The 27,035-nt window shown below is 40.8% G+C and overlaps 1 protein-coding gene across 1 annotated transcript in view; it reads left to right on the top strand.

Annotated features, from left to right (window-relative positions):
• Positions 1-27,035, top strand: part of EPB41L4B (erythrocyte membrane protein band 4.1 like 4B) — a 180,192-nt gene that overhangs the window by 144,409 nt on the left and 8,748 nt on the right. The window contains exons 20-22 of the mRNA XM_067291164.1: positions 4,560-4,664; positions 7,512-7,647; positions 8,070-8,147. Coding sequence (XP_067147265.1) covers positions 4,560-4,664; positions 7,512-7,647; positions 8,070-8,147 — 319 coding nt within the window. The remainder of the gene's footprint in view (positions 1-4,559; positions 4,665-7,511; positions 7,648-8,069; positions 8,148-27,035) is intronic.

Consider the following 27,035-nt stretch of genomic DNA (forward strand, 5'->3'; position numbering starts at 1 on the left):
AAAGATATTTGAGTAGGTGTGTTTGCTTAGCTGGCTAGGCTAGGCCTTCGATATACTAGAGAATATATCTACTGAATATTTATCCTCTTCTTTCCTTTCATCCTTCCTTTTTCTCCCCAAGATTTCAGTACCGTATTTCCACTCAAAAGGAGCTCTGAAGCCACGAATCAGCTGGTATTTTCTTTCCTGTAAGTCAGCAACTGATGGTATGCCACTCTTCATGTGGGTGGCTGCATCCTCATAAATAATAGTATTTGGAAAGGAGTTTTTAGCCTCTACCTTTTGGTCTGAGAGTGACAGCATGGAAGGAGAGAGATTGCTCCAGACAGGAGAAAACACGCAGGCAGAAGTGCTGCAGACCTGGTTACCCCGTTACAGCTGAGCCAGGTGGGGGCCCTGAGTTCCTAGGTCTGAGCACCGACATCACCTCCACAAGGAGGATTTAATGCAATAAATGGGCATCTGTGGTCACTTGAAATGTTCCAGAGCATATATTTTTCTGTGAACAGAAATGAAATTGGATGTGGGTGGGTCAGGAAAGCATGCTGACTGCTGCTGGGGCACATGCTGGGCCTCGCAGTGCAGAGGCACTTTTTGCTGACCTGCCACTGCATGCTGACATTCGTGATTGGTATTCGCATTCTCACCAGAAAGTAGCAGATTTTTACATGTGGTGCCAGGTCTCTAAGCAGGTCTGTCTTGCTTCAGTACCTTCGTTTTTAAACTGCAGCAGTCGGATACAGTTACAGAAAAAGATTTCTCATGAATTAATAACACTGGTACTCAACCTTATAAAGAAACAGTAATACACTGCACTTTTCTTTTTTTGAGTCTGGGTCCCCCTGATCCTCTAACACTTCAGTTTTTGTTCAAGCTCACAGGAGTTACTACATATAGGAAGAAAAATGGTCATATCTGCGCATAATGACTCTATTTAAATAGCCAGAATAATTACAAGGTTCCTCTTCAAGAATTGTATCTTTTCATATGAGATAATGTGTTCTGGCTGTAGAATTCAAGAGATAACAATAGAAGTTATCCTGCTTTATGCTTGCTTCTTTTTCAGGAATATCAATGAGATCTTTTTTAGGAGTTTGTGGGGTATTAAAAGCCTGCCATTTTTAAAACACAGATCAGGCTCTGAATTAATCAAGCTCAGCAGTTCTTGCATCTGGCGGCTGCAGTGAGAGTAGCGACAGCTTTGAGTGTGCTCAGGCTAAGGGAGAACGGTTGGAGGGAACAAACAGGGGCGAGGAAACAGGAGCTGTCACCAATCCTGTAGGCTGGTGTGGAAAGAGCTATCCTGGCAACCCTTTAATAAGGGTAAAATCATTTGCTAGTACTGGTCTAATGTCATCTTGTACTTGCGGTAGACTAAATTCAATCAATCTCTTTTGTGGAGACATTGCCACTGCTCCTTTTCTTTCAAAGATAGCTTTAATTTAAATCCTAGCTAACCTGCAGCTTCTAAAAAAGTGCAATTAACTGGTGCTCATATCTCTCCCAGTGGCCTGATAAATATCAGTAGACAGATGCTCAACAAAAATGTTGACAGTGTGTTAGAATAAAAGGAAGGGGATGGAACTTTCTTTATTAAAATTTCATTACTTTTGCAAAATATGTGAATCAGATACTATACTGGCATGATACAAAGTATAAGTAAAGTTAATCTCAGTGGCTACAGTCGCCTGGATAGGAGTAGGTGTATCTTGTGATATTGTATCTTTGCTTTTTCTTTAACTGTTCACTTGAAAATTTGCGACATTCAAAGGAAGATTGTAAGTTTTTTGTCTGTTTCTGTGGATTAGAGAGTAGGTCTCATGCAACTCTTGAACACCTTTAGTCACAGCTGAGTGAAATTTTTCACATGAAACTTTATAAAGACAAATTCAGACTTAGAATTTTAAAATGTTTCATGTGTACAAACCTGTTTCAAAATTGTTGCTTTGAAACTGTTTTAAAGTAACTGTTCTAGTTATAAAAGAATGAGCAGTGCCTTTTCGAACAAAAATATGATTTTGGGTGTTGCAATAACTTTCAAAATTCTCATCTCCTCCACTTAACTATAAATATAAACCCTGAGAATCAAAATATACGGGCTTTGTAAAGTGAAACTTTTAGACGAAACTGAAATGATTATTTCAAATGTTCATTTCTGTGTAAAGACCCAATTTACTTTCATTACAGATCATAATGTTGTCTTCAGAAATTTGAAATAGCAATGGACTGAAACTACATTTGTCATCAGCTTTGCTGTTCCATGCTATGCTATTTCCTGAACACCTTTCTAGTACTAGTGCATTGCTCACATATGCTCTTTGAGTTTATACTTTGCAACTCACTTTGTAGCTGATACCACTATTTTTATTCCTGCTTTCACTGGGTTGACAAAAAGGTCTAAAACTTGTAACTATTTTCTTAGCAAACTATTGAAGGATAGTGGGGACTGTTCATTCAGAGCAAGGATTTCAGCTAATGTATTTTGGAAAGCCTGCACTGAAAGCAGTGGAATTACACACATTCACACCCCTTGAGGATTTGACCATCAGATCCAGTCATTAAACAGATCTAAACATATTTATCCTCCTTATGTCAGAACTTGAATAGAAAATCCCTTAGAGCAAATTGAACTAGTGATTTTTTTTCAGTTGTCAGAAGATACCTTTGGTTTAGGACAAGTTGTCCAAAAAAGAACAGCTAGAGCAGTCATCCCTTTGGAAACATGATTGGGTAAGTCGACATTGGGGACTTCCATCTTTATGTTGGTTCAGAGATTTCCAGACCAGACATACTGGCCTAAAGATTAAAACAAGATGTTTTGGGATTTTTTCCTCCCCCATCCTCACTGTAATTGCCAGCCAAAGAAACTCAGTGAAGAGTCTGAAAATCAGGCTGGATTATTCTGTGATATTCTTGTTGTGAATCGGAGATATAAATGACTGACCCTGAAACTGGAATTCAGGAAGGGACGAGATAAAAATCTTACTCCTATCTGTATTGGTTTCTTGAAATTAATGGGATTAAAAAGCAGGAAAAAAAAAAAGTTGTTCCATGAGCAGTGGAACCTGTGAAGTCTGATTTATGATTTAGATATGCACTTTGTATTCTCTTATTTCCCATTCTTCCTTCACATGCTCTCTGGCGTCCCCAAAGACCAAAAAACTCTGTCTGTTGTAGCTGGTCCTGACCTGCACATGTGCTGGTTGGTTGGTTACTGCCAAGCAGGGGTTGTAATGGCCGAGTTTGGCCAAATTTCTTTTCTGTGGGGGATACCAATTTGCGTGTGTGTTCTCTCACCAGCACGCAGACTTCAAAAGGCACGTACGAAAATGGCAGGAATAATCCACAGACTGTGCCACTCCAATAGCTTCTGGTTGTAACAGGGCAGCAGGTTCAGAAGGTATCAGAGGTGACTAAACTCAGCTATATCCTACATGGGCATCAGCGAGAACATGCAATTTTGAAGATTAGATGTGCTTAATTTTAATATGGATTAAAAAACCTTATATGATGCAAGCAGATTTGAAAATTTCAACCCCAATTTATAATTTTAGGGACAAAGTTCTGCCATTTCTACCGACTGTCAGATGCATCCCAGTGTACAGGCAGTTCCACTGGCAAGCAGTAGGACTACTTTAGTACTGGCATAGTACTTTGGATTTTGGATTGGATGGCAGAATACAGCTCACAGATTATGAATGAAGATTTTTAATTACCCCTTTAATTTTGGCATATTTGCTGTGTTTATAACATTTTCTTATACACATAGGATGTATTTAATCATAAATCACATAAAAATAATACTTGAGATAATTTGTGTGTTTTCATGTCACTTAAGCAGATCATTGAAATGTTTTCTTCACAAGGTCATGAAGATCTTATACTTAATATTTATGCTATTTGTATTCAAGCCTTGCATAACTTTAATGATAAGTGGTTAAAGAGGAGATCCTTTTAGCTTTGTCTCCTCATTCCCACTTCTACCCTTGGCTGAAGCTCTGCAGATGTACTTCACATTCATGAGCATCTGAAACACGTCTCAGTCTTGCATTTGTTTCTAGAAAGTATCCTTTTCTTGGATCAAATCCATTAATTCATTTCCCTTGAGTTGCTGTTTCATATGCAGAAGGATAATATTTAATTTCAGGTAAAAACTATTTTAAGCAGAATAGGCTTCCCAGTTTATAAAAATAGGTTTTGTTAAGGGTTTTTTTTTTTTTGTCAAAATGTTTTTAACATGTCTGAATTGCTGGGCCGTTACTAAAATGCCATATTTTGGATATAGTGATGTTTCCACACACTATCTTACACAGGCTTCATATTTGTAATCAGCTGCTACTTTTGTAAATGGTATGCAGCGCATGGGAGGGTGAATTCACATGTCCTTTTCTGTTCATGTACACTGGCCTGTGGGCTATAAATGGAACCGCAGGGTGAACTTCAATGGGCATGTGCCAATTTGCATGATAAATATGTGTTGATGAGTTACCACTTTGTTGACGTGCCTCAAGTAGTTTAAGTAAAGACTGTGCCACATATATTTTTCCTGTTATTTTTAGAAGTCCAGCTCCAGTGCGACCTGAAACTACACCATCAGCTGGCCCTACAGAAAAGCAGGAAATTAAAGTTTCTCGTGTGAGGAAGTTAACAAGACAGTACAGTTTGTGAGTAACACATAGCACTATCTGCATGTTTTTGCCTGCTAGTGCTGAAAATGAAGGGAGATGCTAATTATTGCTCTAGCTATGACTTCTGAAAGGCATGAGTGCAGTTACATGATAATGATCTTGCACTGATACAGTTCCTTTCATCTCTGAGAATCTTAACACATTTAATACTTAATGAATTTGCCATCCCTGTACACTTACTAACGCTTAGAATTACAGGCCTTTTTCCAAGGTTACAGGTTAGGAGTTAAAAGTCCCTTTTCCATGTGAAATATCAAAGACTTGATGCGACTTGGAGCAAGCCACCCTTGTCTGCTTCACTGCAGTCCCATTTAGAAAATGAGAACAATCCCAATGTAATTATGTGGTCTCTTAGCTCTGGCAAGACAGATCTGTCCCTATAAAGCTTTCGCATCCTATTTGCACTGAATTCATCTGATTTTGGAGTCTCTTGAGGTGTGAGGTGCTGAATAGATGTGGAAATCAGTTTGTTAATTTGTCCTTCATGCAAAATGGCAAATAAGGCCATCAGATACTAAGGGTTTAAACTGAGTGGAAAACTAAGGAAGGGACAATATCAGCATAAAATTATTAATACAAAAACACCAATGCCGCAATGAACAAAAAAACCATGTATGCTTGTTATGTGGAATGCAACCATTAGCCCCTCCAGCAATTTTGCATTTGGGTGTCACCAAATATATAGCAATATTAGCAAAAGTTTTCCTTTCATCCAAAAGAATTCTAATAAATACCAATACGTAGTTATTTCTTCTCTCACTATTAAGAACACTTACTTTTGAGGTGGAACAAAAGTAACAATTTACATCAGTAAAACTGAAAAACTTAAGGAGAATAAACAGAAGAATGAATTAGTTTGAAATTATGAAGAAAATCAGAAATTAGCAAATTGGTATTTGTCCAAGAGACCAAGGCTAACATATGGGAACACACAGGCACAGCTTGGTCAGCGGGCCATGACGTGGTCTCTTTTACCATGATACATCAACCAGCATGGTTGGTAAATGAGACAGGAGATGGGAATTGACAACTCGTGCTAGGAAGGGAACCCAGGTTCCCTCACTGCGCGCTAATACTAAAGATAACGGGTGGCAGGGAACTTGACGATATCTGGTAGGAGCAGTTTCTCAAGGGCAGGAGCCTGCTCATTCACGCTGCCCAGTGTGGCTCAGGCAACAGAAGGCTTTTCTTGAACGAGACACCGCTTTTCCTACCTCTTCTACAAGCAGGGGAAAGTCTGCTACGTGTTTCAAGCTGCGCATGATTTTTCAGATTTTGATATAGTGTGGGAAATGAGGGACTTGTAGATAGTGGTCCACAAAGGAAAAGGCTGTGGCACTGAGAGGACCGATTGTTTGAGATGCTATTCATGTAACAGGTAATAAACAGATCGTGATGGGTGATCCTATTCTTTGAGTACACTTATGTGTAAGGATAGGCAGGAAATCCATGTCCTATTGTAAGCATGGTCACAGGTTTCATATGCATGCTTCAAAAAAATTTTGATATGAGGTTTAATGTAAACAGATTGTTAAACTAAAATTCTGGTACCTGGCAAACAAAGAGAACAGGGTTATCCAGCGTAGGCAATTTTGATGCAAGTAATACCTTGGTGTCTGGACTGCAGCTATGAGAAATGCAGAGAAATAGTGAAGAAGCCCAGTGCTCAGGCTTATAGCTAGCGTGCTGACAGCTTGTTGCCTGGTAAGCCTGGGCTCTCAGTTCAACACTCAGCTTTGGGACCAAGAGACTACAATGCCTTTCTGAACTGGCAAGTTCTCAACCATTTTCTGCTTCCTTGTCTGCAACAGAACAGGTTTACCCAGCAAGAATGGGGAGGGTGCCAGTGTATTCCTGCAGAGAGAGGGGAGCAAGGACCGGGGAAATGTCAGCTACATGTTTCTGAAAGAGAGATTAACTAGGTCAGCAGTCCAGATCTGGCTTGTTGCATTCATAAAGCACCTATTTAATAGGCCCAAAAGATTTTACGTTTTCTTTCCAGCATGAAAACAGTGTGTTGTACCTGCATTTCTTCTCTAAAGAAAATTTTGTTCAGAGAAAATCTCTGAAGAAATCTTTCTTCTCAGAAGTAATTGGTAGTTAGACTGGCACCTTTTTATAACAGGAAAAAAAGAACAGTCTTCCCAGTACTGTAAACTGTCAGGCTGTATCCTTTCCTTTTCACATGTCATTCCTAGTAATAAAGATTTTGGGGGCCAAATTATGTCTCTGTTTACCTTTTTGCAACTTATTTATCAACTGAGGACTAAAAATCTCACCCAGACCTGACTGATCCCAATTATTTGTAGTCAGTGAGGATTTCAGTCCTTTAAAGCCAGTTTGAAAACAAAAGCATGGACCAACTGCATAATGGATTGCCAAATCTCCCACTTGGCCTAAAGCCACTGAAGCAGTTCGTCCCATGGAGAGATCTAACCAGACTTTTCTTATCACTAGAGCTAGTCTTCATAGGAAAGAATATAAACATGAAAAGCAAAGTGATATCAGCTAAGTTCATGTATTTGCATATACATACTCCATAGAAACATTACTTGCCCATCATACTCATAAGATTTCCATTTGCAGTTGAGAGTTAATTAGCCAATCAACTTGCGAGGAATCATTAAAGTTAAAAAAAAAAACCTAATTTATTTGCAAAGTTAGCTGTGAATATTGCATTACGCATGGAAGAGTAAACAGCACTTCATTCCAAAGCGCTACAGCCGACATACAGGTTTCTGGCATCTCCTGTGGCACAAGTAGGGTTAAGGTTGGGTAACATGTTTTAATGAGAAGATCTGCCTGTGCTTTTAACAACTGCAGTGATGAAGACGACCTTCCTCCAGCACTGGCAGCAGCGGCAGCATCCACATCTGTGTCTTCAACATCTCCCAGCTCACAGAAAACGTGTACGCCACAGACTTCGGAAGGGCAAGCACAGGTTTCGCCTGGTGCCGAGGTAATATGCAAAGAGGCAAGCTCATATCAGGTGGGAGAGCATTCAGGGAGGGCAAGGGGGAGTTTCAGGTGGTATGTTTTTGTTAGAGCGATTCTACGTTTGGGAGCAATTTTTAGTGTCAGATTGTGGTAATATGTTAACCAGTAGTGTAAGTGCAGCAGCCAGGAAGTATTCAGAGCCTGCTCCAAAGCACAACTAAAATCAATAGTAGTCTTTTAATCAACTTTAGGGGGCTGTGGACCAGGATTAAATTAATATTTACCTTGACTGCAAAGGTGAATAATTTTGTTGTCTGTCTCTCCTGAGTAGCTGTGTTTAAAAAATGTGTGAAATTTGAACTCCATTTGGCAATCTGTGCTTTAAGGAATTAAAAAAGACACAAAAGCTGTTTATTCAACGCTGGGTTTCTTCTTTGCCCTTAGAGTTCCACAGATGCTGGAAGTACATTTGCTTTGGAGCCAGGCGACCTCCTGATGGATTTCACAGAGGCCACACCTATGGTAAATAATTTCAGTTTGCAACCAGGAAAATATAAATGTTTTCAATGATTTATCTGCAGCTAGAATGAATGGGTTATTATGCAGCGTGTTGGATAGTGCAAAGGAATAAAGAAAGTTCACCTTGATATTCAGGGGTCCTGAGCACCCATCAAACTCAGCTCAGCATCTCTGAAAATCAATGCACATGAAAAATTATTAGGCTGGGATTTTGAATGCAATTTTGTATTCTCAGATGACTTTACTTCTCATTTCTCTCTCCTACCTGGATATCTTTACACCTTGCTGCACTGGTTTCACCAACCGCTTCTGCCCCTTTAATGTAGATTCCTAATGCAGTAATAGATTTGCTTTTGGGAGTTGTCTGGAAAGTCCCTTCTTCCCCCCACAAGTTTTGTTCAATTGGCCTCACCCAATAGCCAACCCGAAGCCGTGTATCTGCACTTTCATGTTTCATTAGCAGAGTGCCTCGCTTCAGTTTAAGGCAAAAATAGTCTGTAACATGTTGATTATTAACTTCTTTTTTTAGAAGTACATAATTTATGGGTTTGCTCAAAAGCAGAGGAGAAATGCTAGTCCCACTGAGGTCAAAGTACCTCTTGATTTCGGTGATCTCAGGCTGTCATCTCAGATTTCCAGTGGATTATTTGAAGGATCACAGTATGATCCTGAACTTTCTCCAAGTCATCCTGCATCACAAATAGCTCAAATGCCAGATAGCGCCCTGCTGTCAAAAGCCGTTTTTGCTGTCTTCTAGGAACTGTGTTTAAAACAAATAAAACATGCAACAGAGAGAGTGCTGCATTTTTGGTATAGATGTTTTAGTATTAAAGCACTTTGGTTCTGGGCACCGCTTTCATTGCATGATTGGATTCTGGCTTACAGTACTGGAAAGGCGTTGTGGGGATGTGCCTCTTACTTCGGAGACAGTATGGTCCCAGTCAGTAACTAACTGTGCATGTCCTATCACCGCCAGATGGGTGACATGGCTTCTCCGGCAAGTCTGATGAAACAAAGGCAGCTGTAACAGTATCCTCCCTGTTACAGCCTTAGCCTTCCTAGTCTCCCCTTGGCTTTCTCACAGTGCAGGTGCAGATGGGACATGACTATTCAGCTGTGGCTTTTTGGCTCCTGAGGCAGATCGAGGCATGCGCCCAGAGCACAGCCTGGGAGGCTGAGAAAGCCAGGGGTCGGTGCTTTGGTCCCTGGGCATGGCTATGCCACGGGCTGGCCTCAGCACACACAGGTCAGGTCCAGAAACAAAAAAAAGGGTTTCCTCCTGGAAATCTAATAACAGACTATCTCTGTGGAGCCCAGGAGGCTCATCTTTTCGATGAGCTCAATTTCCGTGGAAACCTGGTCTTTAGATTTTGATTGTTAGTTGGCATGCTAGGCCATGCTTATTAGGAAAGTGCTCAGTATTCTTGGCACATTCCCAGCAAGTCCTGGGCTAGGAATGGACTGTGGTGTGGGAATGGGGTGTGCTACGCCTAAAGACCTGTTGCTGCAGAGTGAAAGACAGGTTTGGGGCAGGGCAGTAGACGTAGTAATTGCAGGAGCTAGTGATCACCTGGGACTGCTGCTGATATGCTGCAGTTTGGTGATGGACGCTTGTCCTAGAAGGACAAGTGTGAGACTCTTGGAGTCTTTGAGGGCACTTGATGGTGCTGCACCTGATGGTACTGCTAGTGCCTGCTCTGATGCCTGCCCCATCTGTTGGCTCTGCCCTTCAGCCTGGCACAGCTGAGCAATCCTTGCACCCCAAGGGTTTTTACAGTGCAGATGTTGAACCTCTGAACTGCAGCAACTGAAATGCAAGGGGCCTCCCAGCATCTGCTGGAGAACTGCTGCAGCACTGGCAGCTCTAGTAGAAGTGCACTGCTTACTGCTGCTGCCTCTACCGTGTAGGAGAGACAGGCCTGCTTTGGTGCCCAAAATACCTTTGCAAACTGAGAAGCATCTACTGGAATGGGAAGGTTTACCTGGGGTCTCTTTAAAGTGCTGGAGGATGAAACCCTCCAGTTCCAGAAAGTGAGAGAAAGAGAAGAAATGCAGTCCCTCCCTCCCGTACGTTTCTAGGGGAAGAGGAAAATTAAAGGGAGCAAGAGAAAGAAAGTGCAGGATTTAAAGGTCTGCAGCCTTTGCCTGTAGTTTGGGTTGGCAAGACACGCACAGATTGAAATGTATAGATTATGTTGACCTTCTTGGTACTAATAACATGATTGTGGCTAAACTTTAAGTAATTATCCTTTAGAGTTTACTAGCATATTTCTTATTCTAAAAAGCAATACTACAGCAAGATTCATATTTTGCTGTAGTATTTTTGAAAATCAGTCATGGAGACTTTATCAGCTGATCTGCTCTAGGTTACATAGGTTTGTGTTTTGTTTCCATTTAATAGATGTCAGCGTTACAGTTTTCCTTTCTCAGCTGAGAATTTAGGCTTTTTTCCCTAAAATTTTACCCAGTCGTCCTTTTCCCTTCCCTACCCTACCATCTGCTGACATCATTTCTCATGCTGTATGTTCATAAATCAACCTCCCATAACTTTTTTGGTTTTGATAATTCAGAGAGCACGTACTGCACAGCATCAATCAACCCTTTCTGTTTTGTTTAACGTCTCCAAAGGTCAGCTTGTGCTCTAAAGAGCAGTTATTGTTTACAGACCTTTTCCTGCAGTTTTCACTGGCTGCAGGTTGCTTTCAGTTGAGTGATTGAAAGGTTTATCATAAGCAGGAGAGGCCCCAAACAAAAGCAAGCTAGGGGAAATATTTCATTTTGAACTACTCTGATTATGTAATAATTCTGTTGTGACAACATCTGCTGTCATTGGGGGGTCAAGATCATCTGCAGCTTAGCTTCGTGAAGTCAGTGATAGTGTGTTGGTTTTACCCACTACGATCTGGCCCTTGGGAAGTCGCTTGTTAATTGTACTCATATTTGTTTCATATTCAGTGACGTGTGATATCTAAAGGAGTTATTCATACTGCCTAATTTGGGGCATTTACCTGAGGTGACAGGGTTAGAAGTTTAGGTTTCCATATAGTTGGGGGATCCTGCAGAGGGACACTCAAACAGCTGGCTTCTCTTTGTCATCTCAACTAGAGAGACTAAGGCACCTAAGACATCTAAAATCAACTTTCTTTCTTCGGTGATGATATATGCTGCCATGCTTCCCCAGATCGCTTGAGAACTATTAATTTGAAGCTGTTTCTGACATCTTCCTCCCTTCTCTTCTGTAACATTGGTGGCAGAGAGTGATTAATAGTCCCTGACTCAGCTGCATGATCTTCACTGTTCGGCATCTAACTATTGATGCTTCTTGACGGCCTTGGGTTATATCCATGTTTTGGCTGCTGTTGCCCATACAGTGGAAGCTTTAATACATGCTGAGAGTTACAGTTAGAAATGGAGTTTACAAAATCACACTATTTCTTAAAAATGGAAGGATTAGTGAACGGACTGGATTAATAGAATTAATCCGGGCTGCTGCGCAGGGATCAGCCTTGAGGAGCCAGTGTGATGTATACAAGAGCTGACTGACCTCTAATGGTCACTTAGTCATCGATACTTAGACTGCCAATAACAGCAGGACAATTGCGAGGCAGACTGATTTTAGGAAATCATTTTGCAGGAGAAATAATGCATATTGAGTAATGAATGTTGCCTGGAAATGAAAGGTACTGTTTTCTGCGCTGCATTCCTCAAGCCGTATGGTTTATGGAATTTTTACCTTATGCAGGATTTTATCATTTTTCAAGTAAAGCCTACTATTAATTGATTACAAAGCATTATATGCTACCCTTAAAATCAATATAACGTGTACAGAAGAAAATCCCTATCTTTCTGTACCACTTCATTGTGACTTTAAGCACTGTACCTGGCTTGTATGTAAACAAGATTCAATGCCTGATGCATTATATGTCTTAGAAAAGAACCGTGGTTTTTTTTGGAAAAAGACCGTGTTATATATGAAGAATTATAGCATCACATTATAAGCATCCCTACTGTCGTTTATTAAAACTAGTTTTATTACTGTAGTAGGCTCTTTCTGCCATCAAACTGCGTCTCTCTCTCTCTCCCTCTCACTCCTTTAGTGTTTCTAGCTTTTGTGGAACTGGAGAACAAAGCTTGAGCTTAAAGTTATTCTCTTTCAACTTTCAATCAGTATGATTTTTGACATGGATATGAATGTAGAGCTTTCTTGTTTAATTACAACGAGCTCAGTACTAAAACCCTGAATGAATATAACAGCTGCTGCACCATGCCGGCAAATATCTTCCTTACGAAGACAGAAAGGCAAAGTGTGCAAACTTCAGTTTGACCTAATGGTGTAGGATAAAATAAATAAGAATGGACAGTCTTATATACCAAATGTAGCTATTCCCAAACCTGGACTAAAATTTATAATGCAAGGTGCATGAGCTCAGACTAAATCCTGATCACATCTGAAGAGATATCAGAGAGCCCTGATTTATAGATGGCTATATACTTGGAAATTATACATGTTCTTATTTCATGCTCTAGGAAGTGAAGAAATTTCTAGAGCTTCATATGCCACCTACTGGTGGAAAACAGTAAGTAGAAAATTATTTGCCTTTTCCAAAGCTGGGGTCCAACATTTAAGGGGCATAAATTACGTGTATGATTATTTTAAAATGAGAAATAAAATAGTGTTGCTTTTTTAACTGAGGATTAAAATAGCCTTCAACATAAAATTAGATATTTTTACTTAGGATGAGTTGGGAACAAATATTTTTATTTCAGAAATAGTGTTACTAGTCCAGGCAATCCTGTTGATTGAATGTGATTGCACTGAGTCTGAAAGAGGATAGAATTGGATGTATTAACAGCTATTGTTTTGGAAACAAAAAGAAAGTAACCACTGTTAAAGGCTGCCGCTTCTAGAGTCCCCTGCTAACTTTGGGCCTCTCAACCCAAAGATGTTTGAAGTTCCTTCAACACAGGTTGACCTGAGATCTAATTTATTTTGAAGAACGTTTAGAAATAACAGAGTACTACTCTCCGGTTCTCAAAAACCGTTGGCTTGACTGTATTTGTCTGTGCCTTTCTGAGGGAAAAGAAATGCTCAGGTCTTTCATTTGGTTACAGTGAAAGACATGCAAAGGTGAAAGCAAAAGGTGATTCACTGTGTAGTGGCAGCCTTGCCACAAGGGGATGAAGATGCTGATGGAAATGACAGACAATCAGGACCTGATAAAAGGTCAAGTTAAAACTACTCCAAAACAACTGTAAATGAGCCATAGGCAAACAGAGGTAGCTGTAAAAAAATATTCTAAGTACAACGAGTTTATTACTTTAATTTGATAAATAAGGAAAAAGAATACTATTTCCAGTGAATCATCAAGGGGATTGGAAGGAAAACTCAAAAAGAGGCAGAGGCTTGTGGCTGGATCACTTTTCCTTCTTCAATAATAATAGACATTTGAGCACAACAGCATCATGGCCCTGAGACTCCTGGACTCTAATGATTTTTGGACTAACCAGTGCAATTTATTTTAGCTCACTTCTTGCAGGCTTGAAAATTATTAAAGACCACAAAAGGTTACTACCACCTTGTACCTAACCTGACTCAACTCTGCCTTCTGAAGTCAGAGCTGCAGGTGTGGAGCTATAAATTAATTCCAAGAATTTAGCCCAAGTACTCCTGTGGTCTGTTGTATAATGTAGAACAGTTCAAGTCACAAGAATCTGAAATATAAAGGGATGACTTGACTAATCACCCAGGTCAAAAGCCAGTCATCTTCAGGGGAAGTTGAGAAAATAAGTAGCTTGAGGGAAGCAATAAAACATCCTTGTAAACTCTCAATAGATAGTTTTTCAGTGGTAGCTAAGAAGAGGAAGGTGAGTAAAATATCTTCTCATTCCACTTCCCATTAGCATTTGTTACACTGATAAAGAAAAGATTTGATTTTTAGTTACTAAATTTTCATGACAATTTTGCAAGGTTGCAATAAGCCAAATAACGTAGTAGAGTGAGAAATGACTCCAGTATTTCTCGCTTTCATTTTTAAAGAGCTTTTCACTTACTGTACAAAAAAAAAAAAAAAATCCATAGAAGACAGGGAAACATATCAAACTTTAGTAGTTGCACAACCAGTCCTTTTGGCATCAAGTTTAAAAAAAAAGTGGCAATAATACAGTTCAAGACTAATATTTGGTAAGAACATTAAGTAGTAGATACCTACTATAACTGGCTAGAAGTATAGATGAAGTATTGCCACATGCCTAGAGGTCTCTGAAACGTTTTAGTCAGAGACAAATTTATAAATGCTTTACTTATTTGAACTACATACTGAAGATAAAATAGATAAAATAGGTCTTCTCAAAACACTTTGGAAAGCTGTGTAACATATTTCAAATGAGAAGCTTTCTACTTTTACATCTTCATAAAAAGAAAAGACTCTTAGTGTAAGGTGGAATGGAAGCAATAAAAATGCTATTTTCCTGGCCTGCCTCTCAATTACAATATTTGCCCATACAAATTGAGTAGTTTGCATGCAGTGGCCAATTAAGAGCAAAACAATTTGTGCAAATAAGCAGTTTCTCTGGGGCAGCTCAGCAGTTATATGGCCAGGTAAGAACCCAAACCAGCAAGCAACATGCTAAATGTGTGTTTACTTCCAGTTTCAAATTCATGCCCTTTAACTCCATATTAAACTAAGAAACAACAAAGAGCAGCTATTGCTAAAGCAAACAAACTTAATGCAAAAAACCTACAGCAACAGGTAATAAATCAACTTCCATAGGAACTCAAGGAATACTTAAAATTGAAATATTGATATTGCAGAGGACTTTTTTTTGCTGGCAGAAAAAGAGCATTTCATCTGCAGCCAGATAGAAACAACAATTTTAAGGGGTTCACTAAAGTGCTCAAATGGTAAAACTGAGTCTGAGACATTTAGCTGGGAGGCTGTAGGAGGCAAGTACTCAGTGCCACGTGCAGTGCAAGGCTACTGGGAGCACACAGTCAGACAAGCAACCTGATTCAAGCAAATGAAAATTATCTGGTCATCATTTTGGTTAGACAAAGCATGCTAATAAATAGAGAGGGGGGACATACCACATTTTAAAACAACCATGGCACTTGGTCAGCCAAAATAATGGGTGAATGCATTTTGATGCTTGACTTTCACACTCTCTAGGAGCTGCTTCTGATAGTCTGCACAAATAAAGCACTAAAATAGGATGTGTACATGGGGCTTTTTGGGTGGACTGCCAGTCTCATAAGCAGAATTTGTTGAATTACTGACATTCCGATAACTGAGCGTCTGGGAATGCAGTCAGGCTCAGAGACTGCATATTGGATCTTAGTTTAACATTCACTAATACATGTAAAATGCTTTGATTACTACCCAGCTATTTGAAGATTTGGTCCCATCCATCCATTATAAAAGGGCACACAGAATCAGTGAAGAAGCAGCATAAGCAAATGCTAAAATATGGACTGTAAGCATTTAGATTAACTTTCATTTTGCCTCTGTGTTAAGTGATTTAATTCATTGGCTCAATGGATGTTTATTTTCCCATTATCTGTACAGTGAGCACAGTAACATCTTACACATACTGTGTAAATGTGCCACAGATGAGTCAATATTTCCATTTTTTTTAACTAATTAAATGTGAATTCTGCAAGAAATAAAAAGATATAGAAGGCAAAATATGTTGCTGAATTTGCACCAATGGACACTGTGATAAATTGGATAGGATGTGTACATGAGCAAGAGAAGGCACCAAAGAGAGGGGAAGGTGTTAAGTGGAAATATGTGATGCTGCACTGTGCCTACTCTGTATCTATTAATTCACTGCTTTTAAATACTGAATGATCTACTGGGTAACTTTTAGCAAACCTTGAGATGAAGATAAGAGTGGAATGTCAGAAGGTAGCTTGGATCTAAAAGACATGAGCTTTTCATTGCAGAGGTGATAACTGCCACATACAATTATTTCTAGTCATTTCTGTGCATTTTTAGATGCTGTTATAATTGTCCTCTGGCATTACTTGTGCCTGTCCCATGCCTGTAGAAATTATAAAATAGACAAAGGTATGTACATAAATCTGGTTTCTGCCAGATCCTGCAAAGAGAGCAGGTGCTGGAATTTGAAACCTTAGCTGGACTCCATAGCCAGCCTGCCACTTGTGGGGGACCACATCCAAAAAGACATTTACTCCTCCTTGGGTCTTCTACACCAGTGTACCTTCAGAGAGATAGAGTGAGAAAAATAGCTTGGAGAAGAGTGTTCCACAAGCAACATCCGCAAGAGGGTTGCCCTGTGGCATGATGGTTGTTTTGCACGTTTGGGAGGTGGTTTTGATGGGAGTTTACAAAGACCAGCCTGTGAAGCCGGAGGATGGAGGTTGCAGTGTCACGGCTGTGCCCACGGGTCTTTCCATAGATGTGTGCTGGGTGGTTTCACTTCTCCCAGCCTCCGCAGTGTAGCTGTGCCAGGAGCTGGATCAGCTCATTGATCCAGACAAAAATTAACCCACAAACAAAATGATTTAGCTTTGGGTCAAATCACCCGTGAAACCACGGGGAGAACATTCTTCTCCTGAGGGCTGGGGGAGTGATAAGGGACACTCATGAGTGGTACAGGTTTGGGAACAGTCTTCCAGATGAGATGAATGTGAATGTTGAACTAGTTTTAAAATGCAAAAATGATCAAATTATGACAGGGAGTCGAGGATTTAGTTATCGGCAATAACAGTGACGTGAGCCCAACTGACAGGCCAGATCCTAGGGAGACTGCTCCCAAACTGCCGGAGAGCTCTAAGGTGCCAAGCACCATAGACAGGGAGTGAAAGACTGTCTGTGGGCTTCCCTTTTAGTGTAGTTAGTGCAATACTGTCTTCAGTTCAGAGCTTTTCTAAGTGCTCCTGAAGTGACATAGGTCATTACCATTTCAGCAGTGGTTAGGCCAGAGCACTTGAGCTCTGACTTAACAGATTAAGTAGCTGGTGGAATTTCAAAAGCCTGTAATATATTGGCTGGCATCTACCCCCTGCTGCAAGCTGACAAGGTAAATCTTCAGCAGATCTTTTACAACCTGTGTATCTTTGTAAATAATGCTTGACATGATCAATCATGCTTTTGCTCAATATCATTTTTGTATTTCAAATTGTTGCAATTCAATTGTTACTTGTCAAGTAAATGTGTTTCATATATCCTTACCAGCAGTAAGCAGGTGTAACATCTGCCTAGGAGGAATAAAAGTGAGCAATAGATAGATGGGGCTTTTTAGACATAGAATTTGGATTAGCTGGCTGAGTCTCCTCCTTTTTCTTTCTTTTACTGTACAGTAATCTGTTGAATAGAAGAATCTTCATCTTCTGATATACTTGCTTGAAACTAGGTAGATCTTATGGTTGCTCTCAATGAGACAAGTATAGTGATGGAGCTATTACGTCTCAAAGGCTTTTGATAAAGGCATATTGACCACCTCTCCTTTGGCCTGAGAAATGCATAATTCCTTTTGCCTCAGCATCTGCAAAATTCATAATCTCTCTTCCTCTCTGTAATTAGTGACAATTGTATTTTGACTCCAGTGAGTAACTATTGTGTATGTGTTTTCTTTCCAACACACTAATGAAATAATATGTGTGTAATTCTAATTCACATTTTTCCAGTGTGATAGCAAGTGCGATGCTAACTGCTTGGCTTTGCTGTAGAATTTCAATTGAATGCCTCCAAGCTCCAACAGAAAATGAAAACATCTGCTTTTCAAGCTGCTTTTTGACTGGCGGGGTGACTCAGCTTGTAAAACCAGCAAAAAGAGCAAGTATTAGTAAACATTTTTTTTTTCTTTACCACTCAATTGAATAATTGGAACTGATAGGAAATTTTTTTTTTCCTTCCTGATTAAAGTAAAATCTCTTTGTCTATGTTCTCTTTCAAAAGTCTGTATTTTGGAAAACATCCTGAATCAAATATCAGAGAGTGGTAAGAAGGGTAGAGATAAATATCAGGTCAGTTTGAAATGTTTTCATTTTAGCACTTGTGAAGTGCTTCAGTTTCAACTCATGTTTTTTAATTCACTTCAATGAACTCACGTTTCCAAACAAAATGTTGTTTCTAATGCAGGCGCTGGAACCTTGTCTTAGATAATGCTGATGAAATCATTTTTAATTATTACTTAAGTTTGGAAAAAATCATATCGTCGTTGATTCTCTTCTAACACAGTCAGTTTGAATGAATAGGCATTTTCTGTGGAGAATTCCTGAGCAGTCCCAACAGCAGTCTCTTCTGAGGAACCATCAATGGTACCTAAGCAACCAACGACTTTCTTTCACTGGCTGTCTATTGATTTGTCCTCTGCCTTTTACAGTCATCACAACAAGGGGGAAAATCCCCTGCCCAGGAATATTAGCTATTTAAATGATTGTAGCACATTTATTAGCAAGCAAAAAGGAAACACAGAGACTCCATCATTGGCTTATGAGATTTACATCAGGAGAGATCTTTTGCTTTGTTTTTTGTAGAGTCTAGCACAGCAGTCTTACAGGAATGAGGATATGGCGAGGAATGGCGATAGTAGAAAAAGCTGATAAGTTGAACTGATAAATTTAAGTTTGCATAAATCTCAGTATGTTTGTGCAGTGCTAATTGCATGGTTTCTGCGTCTTGTCCCACATATTGTAAATCATAGCAAAAAAGTCTCATTTAATCATAAAAAGAGGAATGCAAGAGTTGCTTAATTCCAGCTAACCTATTGTCATGATAACTGTCTTGAAAGCCTACTGAACTCGGTAGAAGGGCTCCTTTTCTGTTCCGTACCCTTTTTATCACTTTCTGAGAAACAAAATGCTAAACTGTTTCTGTCTGAGGAAGAAAATTTCTACAGGGGTAGATGGCCTATATATCAAATTTAAGCCTTCTGACTAGAAAACAGCTCTTACAGACTCCTTAGAATTATTCCCTGGAACTTGCCTGCCAAACCATTGCTGTAGAGGGATTTGTTGCTTGTTTTATGGTATGACATTCATCTCATGTTCAACAGTCCAAGACTGAAATCCCCACTTGGAGGATCAGCCGGTGAGGTCAGGGAAGCGAACCTCTGCAAAACTTGTTTAGCAAGTTAATGTCATTTACTGTTCTTCTGCCAAAAAATTGGCTGTAACCTTGCAAGTGCTCTGATTCTGTGGAATGTCATGTGGTCACTTTTGGCAATGGGCTGGATATTAGCAAGATGCCATATAACAGGAGAGCCGCCTGGGCCATCTGGCACGCTTACCAAGGCATACACACATGCTCTGCTGAGAACCCTCTTGGCAAGGCTGGAGATGGGAAATTGCACGCCAAGTACGGTGGGCTTCTGACCACCTGAATTTGTGCACCATTTGGCAGTCTCATCTCATGTGGTATCCACAGCAAACTGTCAAAATCAATAACCGTGAAGCTCAGGTGCTGACATCCAGACAGATTCCATGTGTTTGCATCAATGGCTGATCTGCCCAGACTTCAGACAAAACTTGGTATCTTCAAAATGTTGATGGTCAGCAAAGCCTGTGTTTGTGTGTGCTTCTAAAGTAATTTTGCCCTTCAGATCTCTCCTTTCTTGCTGCTAGTGGCTTGGCAAGAAGGGTTGGAGAAACTGTGCTTTCTCCATCACCGAGAACAGGGGCAATTAGTGTTGATGAAGGCTTTTCTCCACATCTACAGTATGCTTGAAGTGAGCATGTTCCTGCTTCAAGAACAGTGAGTTCCCATGTTCACAGAGAGCATATTTTGAAAGCAAGAGACACAGGATTACCAAAAAACAAAAAACAAAACAAAAAAAAAACCCAAACAAAAAACAAAACAAATCAAGAAAATAGGGTAGTCCAGGTCCTAACTCTCAGCTATTCTAGGGCTCCTGGGGAGAAAGGTAAAATCATTGCTTTACACCCCCTCTGTGTTCCCCATCTCTGAGGCTGGCAGGGCGGGCTTCTGCTCCTTGTGCAATTTAGACTGGCTTCAAAGCTTTTCTGAATTGAACGAGTTTGCTATAATCTTCCCAGGGCCTATAACATCAGCAGAGCTTGCCAGAGGAAGGCGTATTTTGACCTCTCCATCACAAAATGGGTGGTGCTGGGAAGAGGCCTTGGAGGCAGCAGTGCTGGAAGTGTGCCTTGCAGGAAATGCCCAGCTCCTAGTTTGGCTCACCTGCTGCTGGGACGGGCTGGAAGTCACCGACTGGCAACCAGCAGCTGCCGGTGGCATTTTACTCGCAATGTATTTCTTTCCCTGAAGATGTGCCCCAACAGAGCTTGAGCGACAGGACAGTCATCATTTGGCCTCACTCCCATTTCCCTTTTCCGTCCTCATTCACTGCAGCGTGATCGTCTTCAGTCACTTTCAGAGATGTCTTTAATAATGGATCCCCTGCATCCTTTGCCCAATAAACGAAGTATGGGGAAGCAGATTTCTGCCTAAATGAAAAAGCAGCCTTCTGGCATTTCACATCGGTGCTTTTTCTGGGCCTGTACTTTTCCTCTCAGTCCAAAGGAGAAATTTCTGCTGTAATTAAGGATGGGTGAGAATGAGCTATGTGCTAATAGCCCTCATCGATTGAGATTATCCCTCAGCTGGGACTAATCTCTTTAGCTGTGGTGCATTCCTGAGTACAGTGTCTCAGACAGGGAGGCTGGCTGTTAAGGTAACGTCCCAATCTGTTCATGAAGGGATGGAAACAAGCCCAGAGAAAATGAAAAATACATTTACTTTGACTCTAGGCTGCTTTAATGAGGGGCTCAACAGACACAGAGGCATCTGATGAGCTTCATGGCACTGAACTGGCAGAGTATTAACATGCAAATGTTTGAATTTGTAAATGCACGTGCCTAACGAGCTGTTGTGTTTGGACACTTGCCCTGAGATTTTGCTTACAGAAAAGACAGAGCACCCCTTCTGCTGGCAATTTTAATGATTCCATAGCCAGCGGCATGAGGTTATGAATAAACAGGTTTTTACATGTAACATTTATCACAAAAGTTGTAGACAAGAGACAAGACTGAATTTGTTTGTGCATGAATCTTAAGCCAAACACAACCTTGTTCCTTACAGACTTTTAGATTCTGATCAAGTTGATCTCACTGGTAGGATCAAGTGGTTGTGTATTCACTGCATGTAAAGAAGCAGGGCTCTGTTTCCAGGATTCATGTTAGAAAGGGTGATAAATATGGTCTGACCTATTATGATGGAGTCAGATTATGGTCATGTAGAGGTTTAATTCAGAGCAGACATCTGGAGTAGCAAGAGTTGCAGGCTACAGCACAGTGCAGCAGTCACCGCTCCTATATGTACTTCAGTGGGTCTGAGTCCATGAAGGGTCACAACATTTAGGCACATGTGTGGATTAAGGCTGCAGTAGTCACTGGGGCTAGTCACATGCTGAGGCTGAACATATGCTTAAGTTTGCTTTTGGATAGGGGTATAAAAGCAGTATACCAGATCATCATTTTAGCACTTTTCCTGTACCACCACTAACTTGATTCTGCATGCATTGTTCTTTTTCTGTAGAATAGGGAATGGTATAAACTCCTGGGGATTTTGACAGAGCTCAATAGCCCAGAAAAATAGGACAGCAAATTAATGTAAAGTAATTTTACTATCCTGACATCCAAGGAGACCAAGACTGGTTTGAGTTTCTGGACACTTAAGGTTTTTCGGGCAGCTCTTGATTTTATGCAAGCAGAGACCGCTTACAGTAGAAAGCCAAACTATTTGTTTGTGTTGGGCAAGGGTCAGGCAGTGCACTGTTTGCGTCAGTCTGTCATAACTTTCCAGTAAAGGAATGTGATCCCAGTGCTTTTGAAAAAGTGCATGTTTGTTACGCAGTTATTCATCAGCCTTTGTACAAACGTCCCTGAGTTTGAAGTCTCTGTGTTAATAAGGCATGGTGAGCTACCAGTTATTGGATGATGAGCAGTCAGTGTCTATGCTTAGAAATAATCAGATGTGGCTAGCAGTGAGTTTTCTTCTGATACAAAATGCATGTACAGTCTGCTGGCCATTTGCTGGCAGTTAGATTGTGAATATATGGCTTACCTGGGGCACTCTCATCTGTCAGGAATCACAGTACTCATTTCCTCCTCTTCGTGTTGTCCATCTTTAGTGACTTTCTTCTGTGACAACAGCCTCCATCTGCAGAAGATGCCACTTGATTTTCTTGGCTGTGCATGCAGTCTAGGCACCTGGCACGTGAACGCTGTTGATTTTGTCATTGGTAAAGACAAAGGGGAAAAAAAGGTAACTTTGCATTAGCTGTCCTAGCAATACAACTGATTTATTCTGCACCAGTGTTGGAGGAAAAATATACCCAGCCAATACACCTGCTGCTTTTTGTTTGTTTCATTTATGCATTTTAAACAAAGACCAAGCAAGTGCCACAATCCTTAGTCTGTATTTTAGCCAACGCATCAGGACTGTGACATCATTTTGCCTTGCCACATTTTCTTGAGGGGATGATGACTGGGCTGACAGTCCATGCTGAGGTTATGTCCCACTTAAACTTGCTCGCCTTCATGGCATCAGCGAAATAAAATCCTGAAGACTGTGAGAGCATGGCCACTGACTTGGTTTTATCACATCTGAATTGTCCCTACTGTGTATTCTTTTGAAGAGTGAAATGTCTTCTCCTAAACAGTCTCAAGGCAAAGTTACATTGTAAACCTGAGCCAGGAAATGTGTTCCTTTCTGATGTGCTGTGCAGATGCTGTGCTGACTTAGCGACAGTGTTATTACCCCACAAATGCCTCTGGAATCGCTTTGCTAGCTACATATCTACACCCATAACTACAATCCTTAGGGCAAAGATCAACAGGGCAGCATAACAGGGGTACTAGCATCAATATGATTTGCAAAGCTGCCCTTGCAAATTAGTATAAAAGTTGGCATGAAGATTCAGGGTTTTATCCTAGGTGTTTTAACCACTGTGTTTAGGAGCCACTGCTTGCAAACAGTGTATGGCTTATACTGTAGCCATGAACTACTATACATTAAGTATCTGTTTCATGCTATGGCTGCAGCAAAGCCAAACTTCAGCAGAGGCTTGCACATTGCCCCAGTGAACTCCCTTGAACACCCATTTGCAACCAAAGATCGCTGCAGCACAGCCAAGGAGCCACATAGCCATCTTCTGATACTGCCTCTGTGTTAAGAAGAGGTGTGCTCAGTGACTCTGAGATGGAGGGGAATGTCTGATGGAGAGGAGCATATTAGTCCTATCACACAAGTGAGACCTCAGAAGTGTGGTGTATGCTGCTGGGTGTGCTCTGAGACAGATGGACTTTGACTGGAGCAAGGCCAGAGAAGGGCTGGAGTACTGAGGAGAGCAAAGCAACGGCAAGCTCATTATCTGAGAGGAGTCTAAGGGAGCCTGGCTTAGCAAGGACACTGGTGGACACCTCTGTGGACTGAACGTGGCTCTCAAGAGGGAGCTTTCTCAGTTTACCAAAAGGAGTTATGTGGTTCCTGTGGGAAGGGGGACTCTTTATTGTAGTCCCTCATTCCTGTGGAAACCTGGGCCAAACTGATAAGCCAGATGAGTCAAACAGTTGGATTCACTGACGCTGGTGTTTAGGTGTCAATGAGTGTTGTTTTAAGTGTTTCCTTGAACTCCAGTTCCTGCCAGTTTTTTGGGAGATGAGCGAGGGAGACCTGAAGATCAGACAGATCTAGGAGGGACATTTCACTACGTTATCTCCACACAGGGAATGGCAGTAGGCTGGGCAATTCTGTACAAACAGTATTTACCCGGCTTGGCAGCTAGCACAGAAACGCATCCTCTTCAAGAACTTCACAGTTGGTGCCTTAGGGTGTTTTCAATGATACGTTTCTGCAAAACTGCCACTTTCTTGTGCATGCGACTTAAAACTGTCTGCTGACACTGACATATTGATACTGTTTCAACAAGTGGAAAGAATCCTGTGTTCCTCGAAAAGAAGATAACCTGGGATGCAGTGCACATGGGTTCACACCAAGTTTGGTTCATCAGGGCGTTCGGGTCACACAGCCTTTTCCAAGTCTGAGAGAGCCAATGGTAGTTGCTAGTAGTGCTAATTTATGTCTCCATCCTGTTACAAGTTTGTTGACCTGCACTGCTTTGGTCTGGTTTTGCCTCAAGCATCCAGAAAGTGCTTATGCATGCCTACCTGTCACATCACTTTGTTGCCACACATGAAGGGAGTGAACTGGGGTTGGCTTCACCTAAATGATCACTGGAGCCAGGAACTGCTTCCCCTTAAAATAATTTTGTGGCCATTGGAATATTGCATGGTGGAAAAGACCAGATACTCTTTGTTTTTACATTTCCATCCACTGAAACTGTATGATGGCCAAGACTTTTAGTGAAAAATTGCAGAGGACAAAACCCAATCACTAGTTTTGGAAAGCAGGTCTAATGGATAATTCATATGAAGTCATACCGCACATCAAGACTGGGAAATGCTGATACAGTGTAGTCCAGTAGTTTAGGATGCTGAACTTTTCTAGTTTGACCTGTAGAAACAAGTCTCTGTCCTGTGTGGATGTGACAATATTCAACTTAAAGCGTGTATTTTTAATTAAAGCACCATAGAATATTCCTCTGGCTATATGTGTATACCGAGAGCTGTGTTTATAAAGAACATTATGGCAGGGCAGTGGACATACTGGGTACCCAGTTTTTTCCTATACTTTTAAGTGTAGGCAAACATATCAGAAATAAGCCCATTGCTCCTGAAAGTGGAAATTTTGTCACAGCCAGGACATTTGTAATATTCCCTTCTGATAGAAATACCAAAAATAGCTAATTTCATCCCAATTAGCACATTCCAGCTATTGACTCATTTTCCACAAGTCTCCTGCTGCTTTTATTTCAGGTGGGAATACTCATTTTTGGCTTCTCCCCACTTCTGCTTTATGAGAACATAACAGTTTTTTTCTCCTACCCATCTAAAAGATGTTTCAAGAAAGTTAAATCCTTTGTACTGAGATTTTAAATTCTATTCAAAAGAACTTTTTGCACAAATGCAAAGAAAAAGGGAAGACTTCTCCTGTCGTCCTCTTTTTTCCTTCACCTTCCTTCATTCTTCCTTACAGTATAAACAGCGAGGAAAATTAGTGCTGTTAATTCTTTCTGGTTGTGGCAAAGATACCTGCAAAATACGTTACCCCAAGAGGCAGCTAATAATGCAACAAGAATCTTTACATACTAGCAGAAAATTATCCATAGGGGAATAACAGTTCACTCATTTTCCCACAAAAGCAATGTGGCTATTTTGCTATATGGAATGTTTTCAGATTATTTGATTATTCTCCTTAAAGATTACTAGACTACTAGACTTCTCCTGAGACTGTGCTAATCGGTTCGATATTATTCTTCTTTCCTTTTTTTTTCTTTTTGTTAAGAGCCAAGGGTTCTTTCAAGTGTAGTAAATTCTCAGCTTGCCAAGCTAAATATTCTAGATGAGGATATAGATAGTTCTGCTATGGTAATGCACTCTGACCTTTCAAGCAAGGAGCGTCTGAGGTTGAGAAACAAGTCATCGGTGCGTGAGATGAGCGGCTGGAACGCAGGACACGCTCGCTCCACTTTCACCGCTGCAACGTGACAGCTATCTATGGGACCTGCTTTAGAGCATGTTTTACAGTTGTGACCTAGGCTGCAAGACTATTTTCTCTCCTGCAGAGAGAGCAACTGTCCTTAAAATCATGTTTCACACTTAAGAGCCTATCTATGCTGTTAGCCAGAGCCCAGCTCTGTCCTCTTGTTGCTGTCCAGCACACAGAGCTGCCCACTTCCTCTTCCCCCACCTTCATCGCCTCATACTCTTAATCCCAGGTGAAGCCTGGAAACTGCTGAAGGTCTTCAAGGTTGGAGGAGCAGTAGCTTTCCTGGAAGCAGTGGAGATGGCTTTGCTCTTCTTCCTTTTTCAATCTCCAGGTGACATCTTTCAACACACACTGCTGCAACACAGTCAACAACCAGGAAAAGTTTAGACTATTTTCTGCCGTATGAGTCAGGTGAAATGTAAAAGTTATGGCATGGTCTTTTTCTAGAGCATGGAGAGAGGCACTGTGTTGCGTGGGGAGGGTGCAACATTAAGGTCTAGCGTCCTGTTCTGATCAGGGAGTTGTTTTGCTTTCTGAGCTACTCTGAGAGTTTTGACTCCAAATAATAAATTCAACCCCAAGACAAGGGTCAGAAAAAGTCTCACACATGATGCTGATTTTCTTGTGTGGTGGGGTGGGAAAGTGCAGGGGATTTTTCCTCCTCCCAGGTGCTGGCAACTGCTGCTGTGGTCAGCGTGCTGCCAGATTGATGGATGTGCAGAACAGAGAAGTCAAAGTATTTTCCTGGGTAACAAGGTCATTCAGATTTCCATATACAGTATCACATAAGCCAGTTGCTTAACTGCTGCTTTCCATGTTACTGTCCTCATCCTACATATCCTCAGTTTGAAAAGTGTTCTCAGATATGTGGATTTTTGTGCTACTGTGTGAATTAGGACATTGTACCTATTTCGCAGCCGAAAGAACCAAACTATTAATAGATGAGCACCTCTCGCCAATGCCAAGGAGACAACAGTAGTGTTATCTCTTTGCTCCGCGTGTGGGAGCTGGCAGCAGCATTCTTAGCAAGGCCCTGGCAAGGCAAACCAATAACCTGTGTTCTGCCCTTTGAGTAATGCCAGCCTCTGCTCAGAAGGAAAAAAAGATGAGAAAAAGAAAGAATAAACCCTAAAAGCTGAGCAGAATTCTTTCTGTTTCTCATTCTTAAATCCTATGTTTTTCTCCTATTTTTTTTCCTGTGTTCCTTAATTTCTGCTTTCAGTTTCATTAAAATGCCGGAAATTGGTGGTTTAGAACCTACAGAGCCTTTTGTTTGTTGGGATTGTCTTTTTTCTGA

This window comes from Apteryx mantelli, chromosome 2 (genome assembly GCF_036417845.1).
Source record: "Apteryx mantelli isolate bAptMan1 chromosome 2, bAptMan1.hap1, whole genome shotgun sequence".
NCBI lineage: Eukaryota > Metazoa > Chordata > Aves > Apterygiformes > Apterygidae > Apteryx > Apteryx mantelli.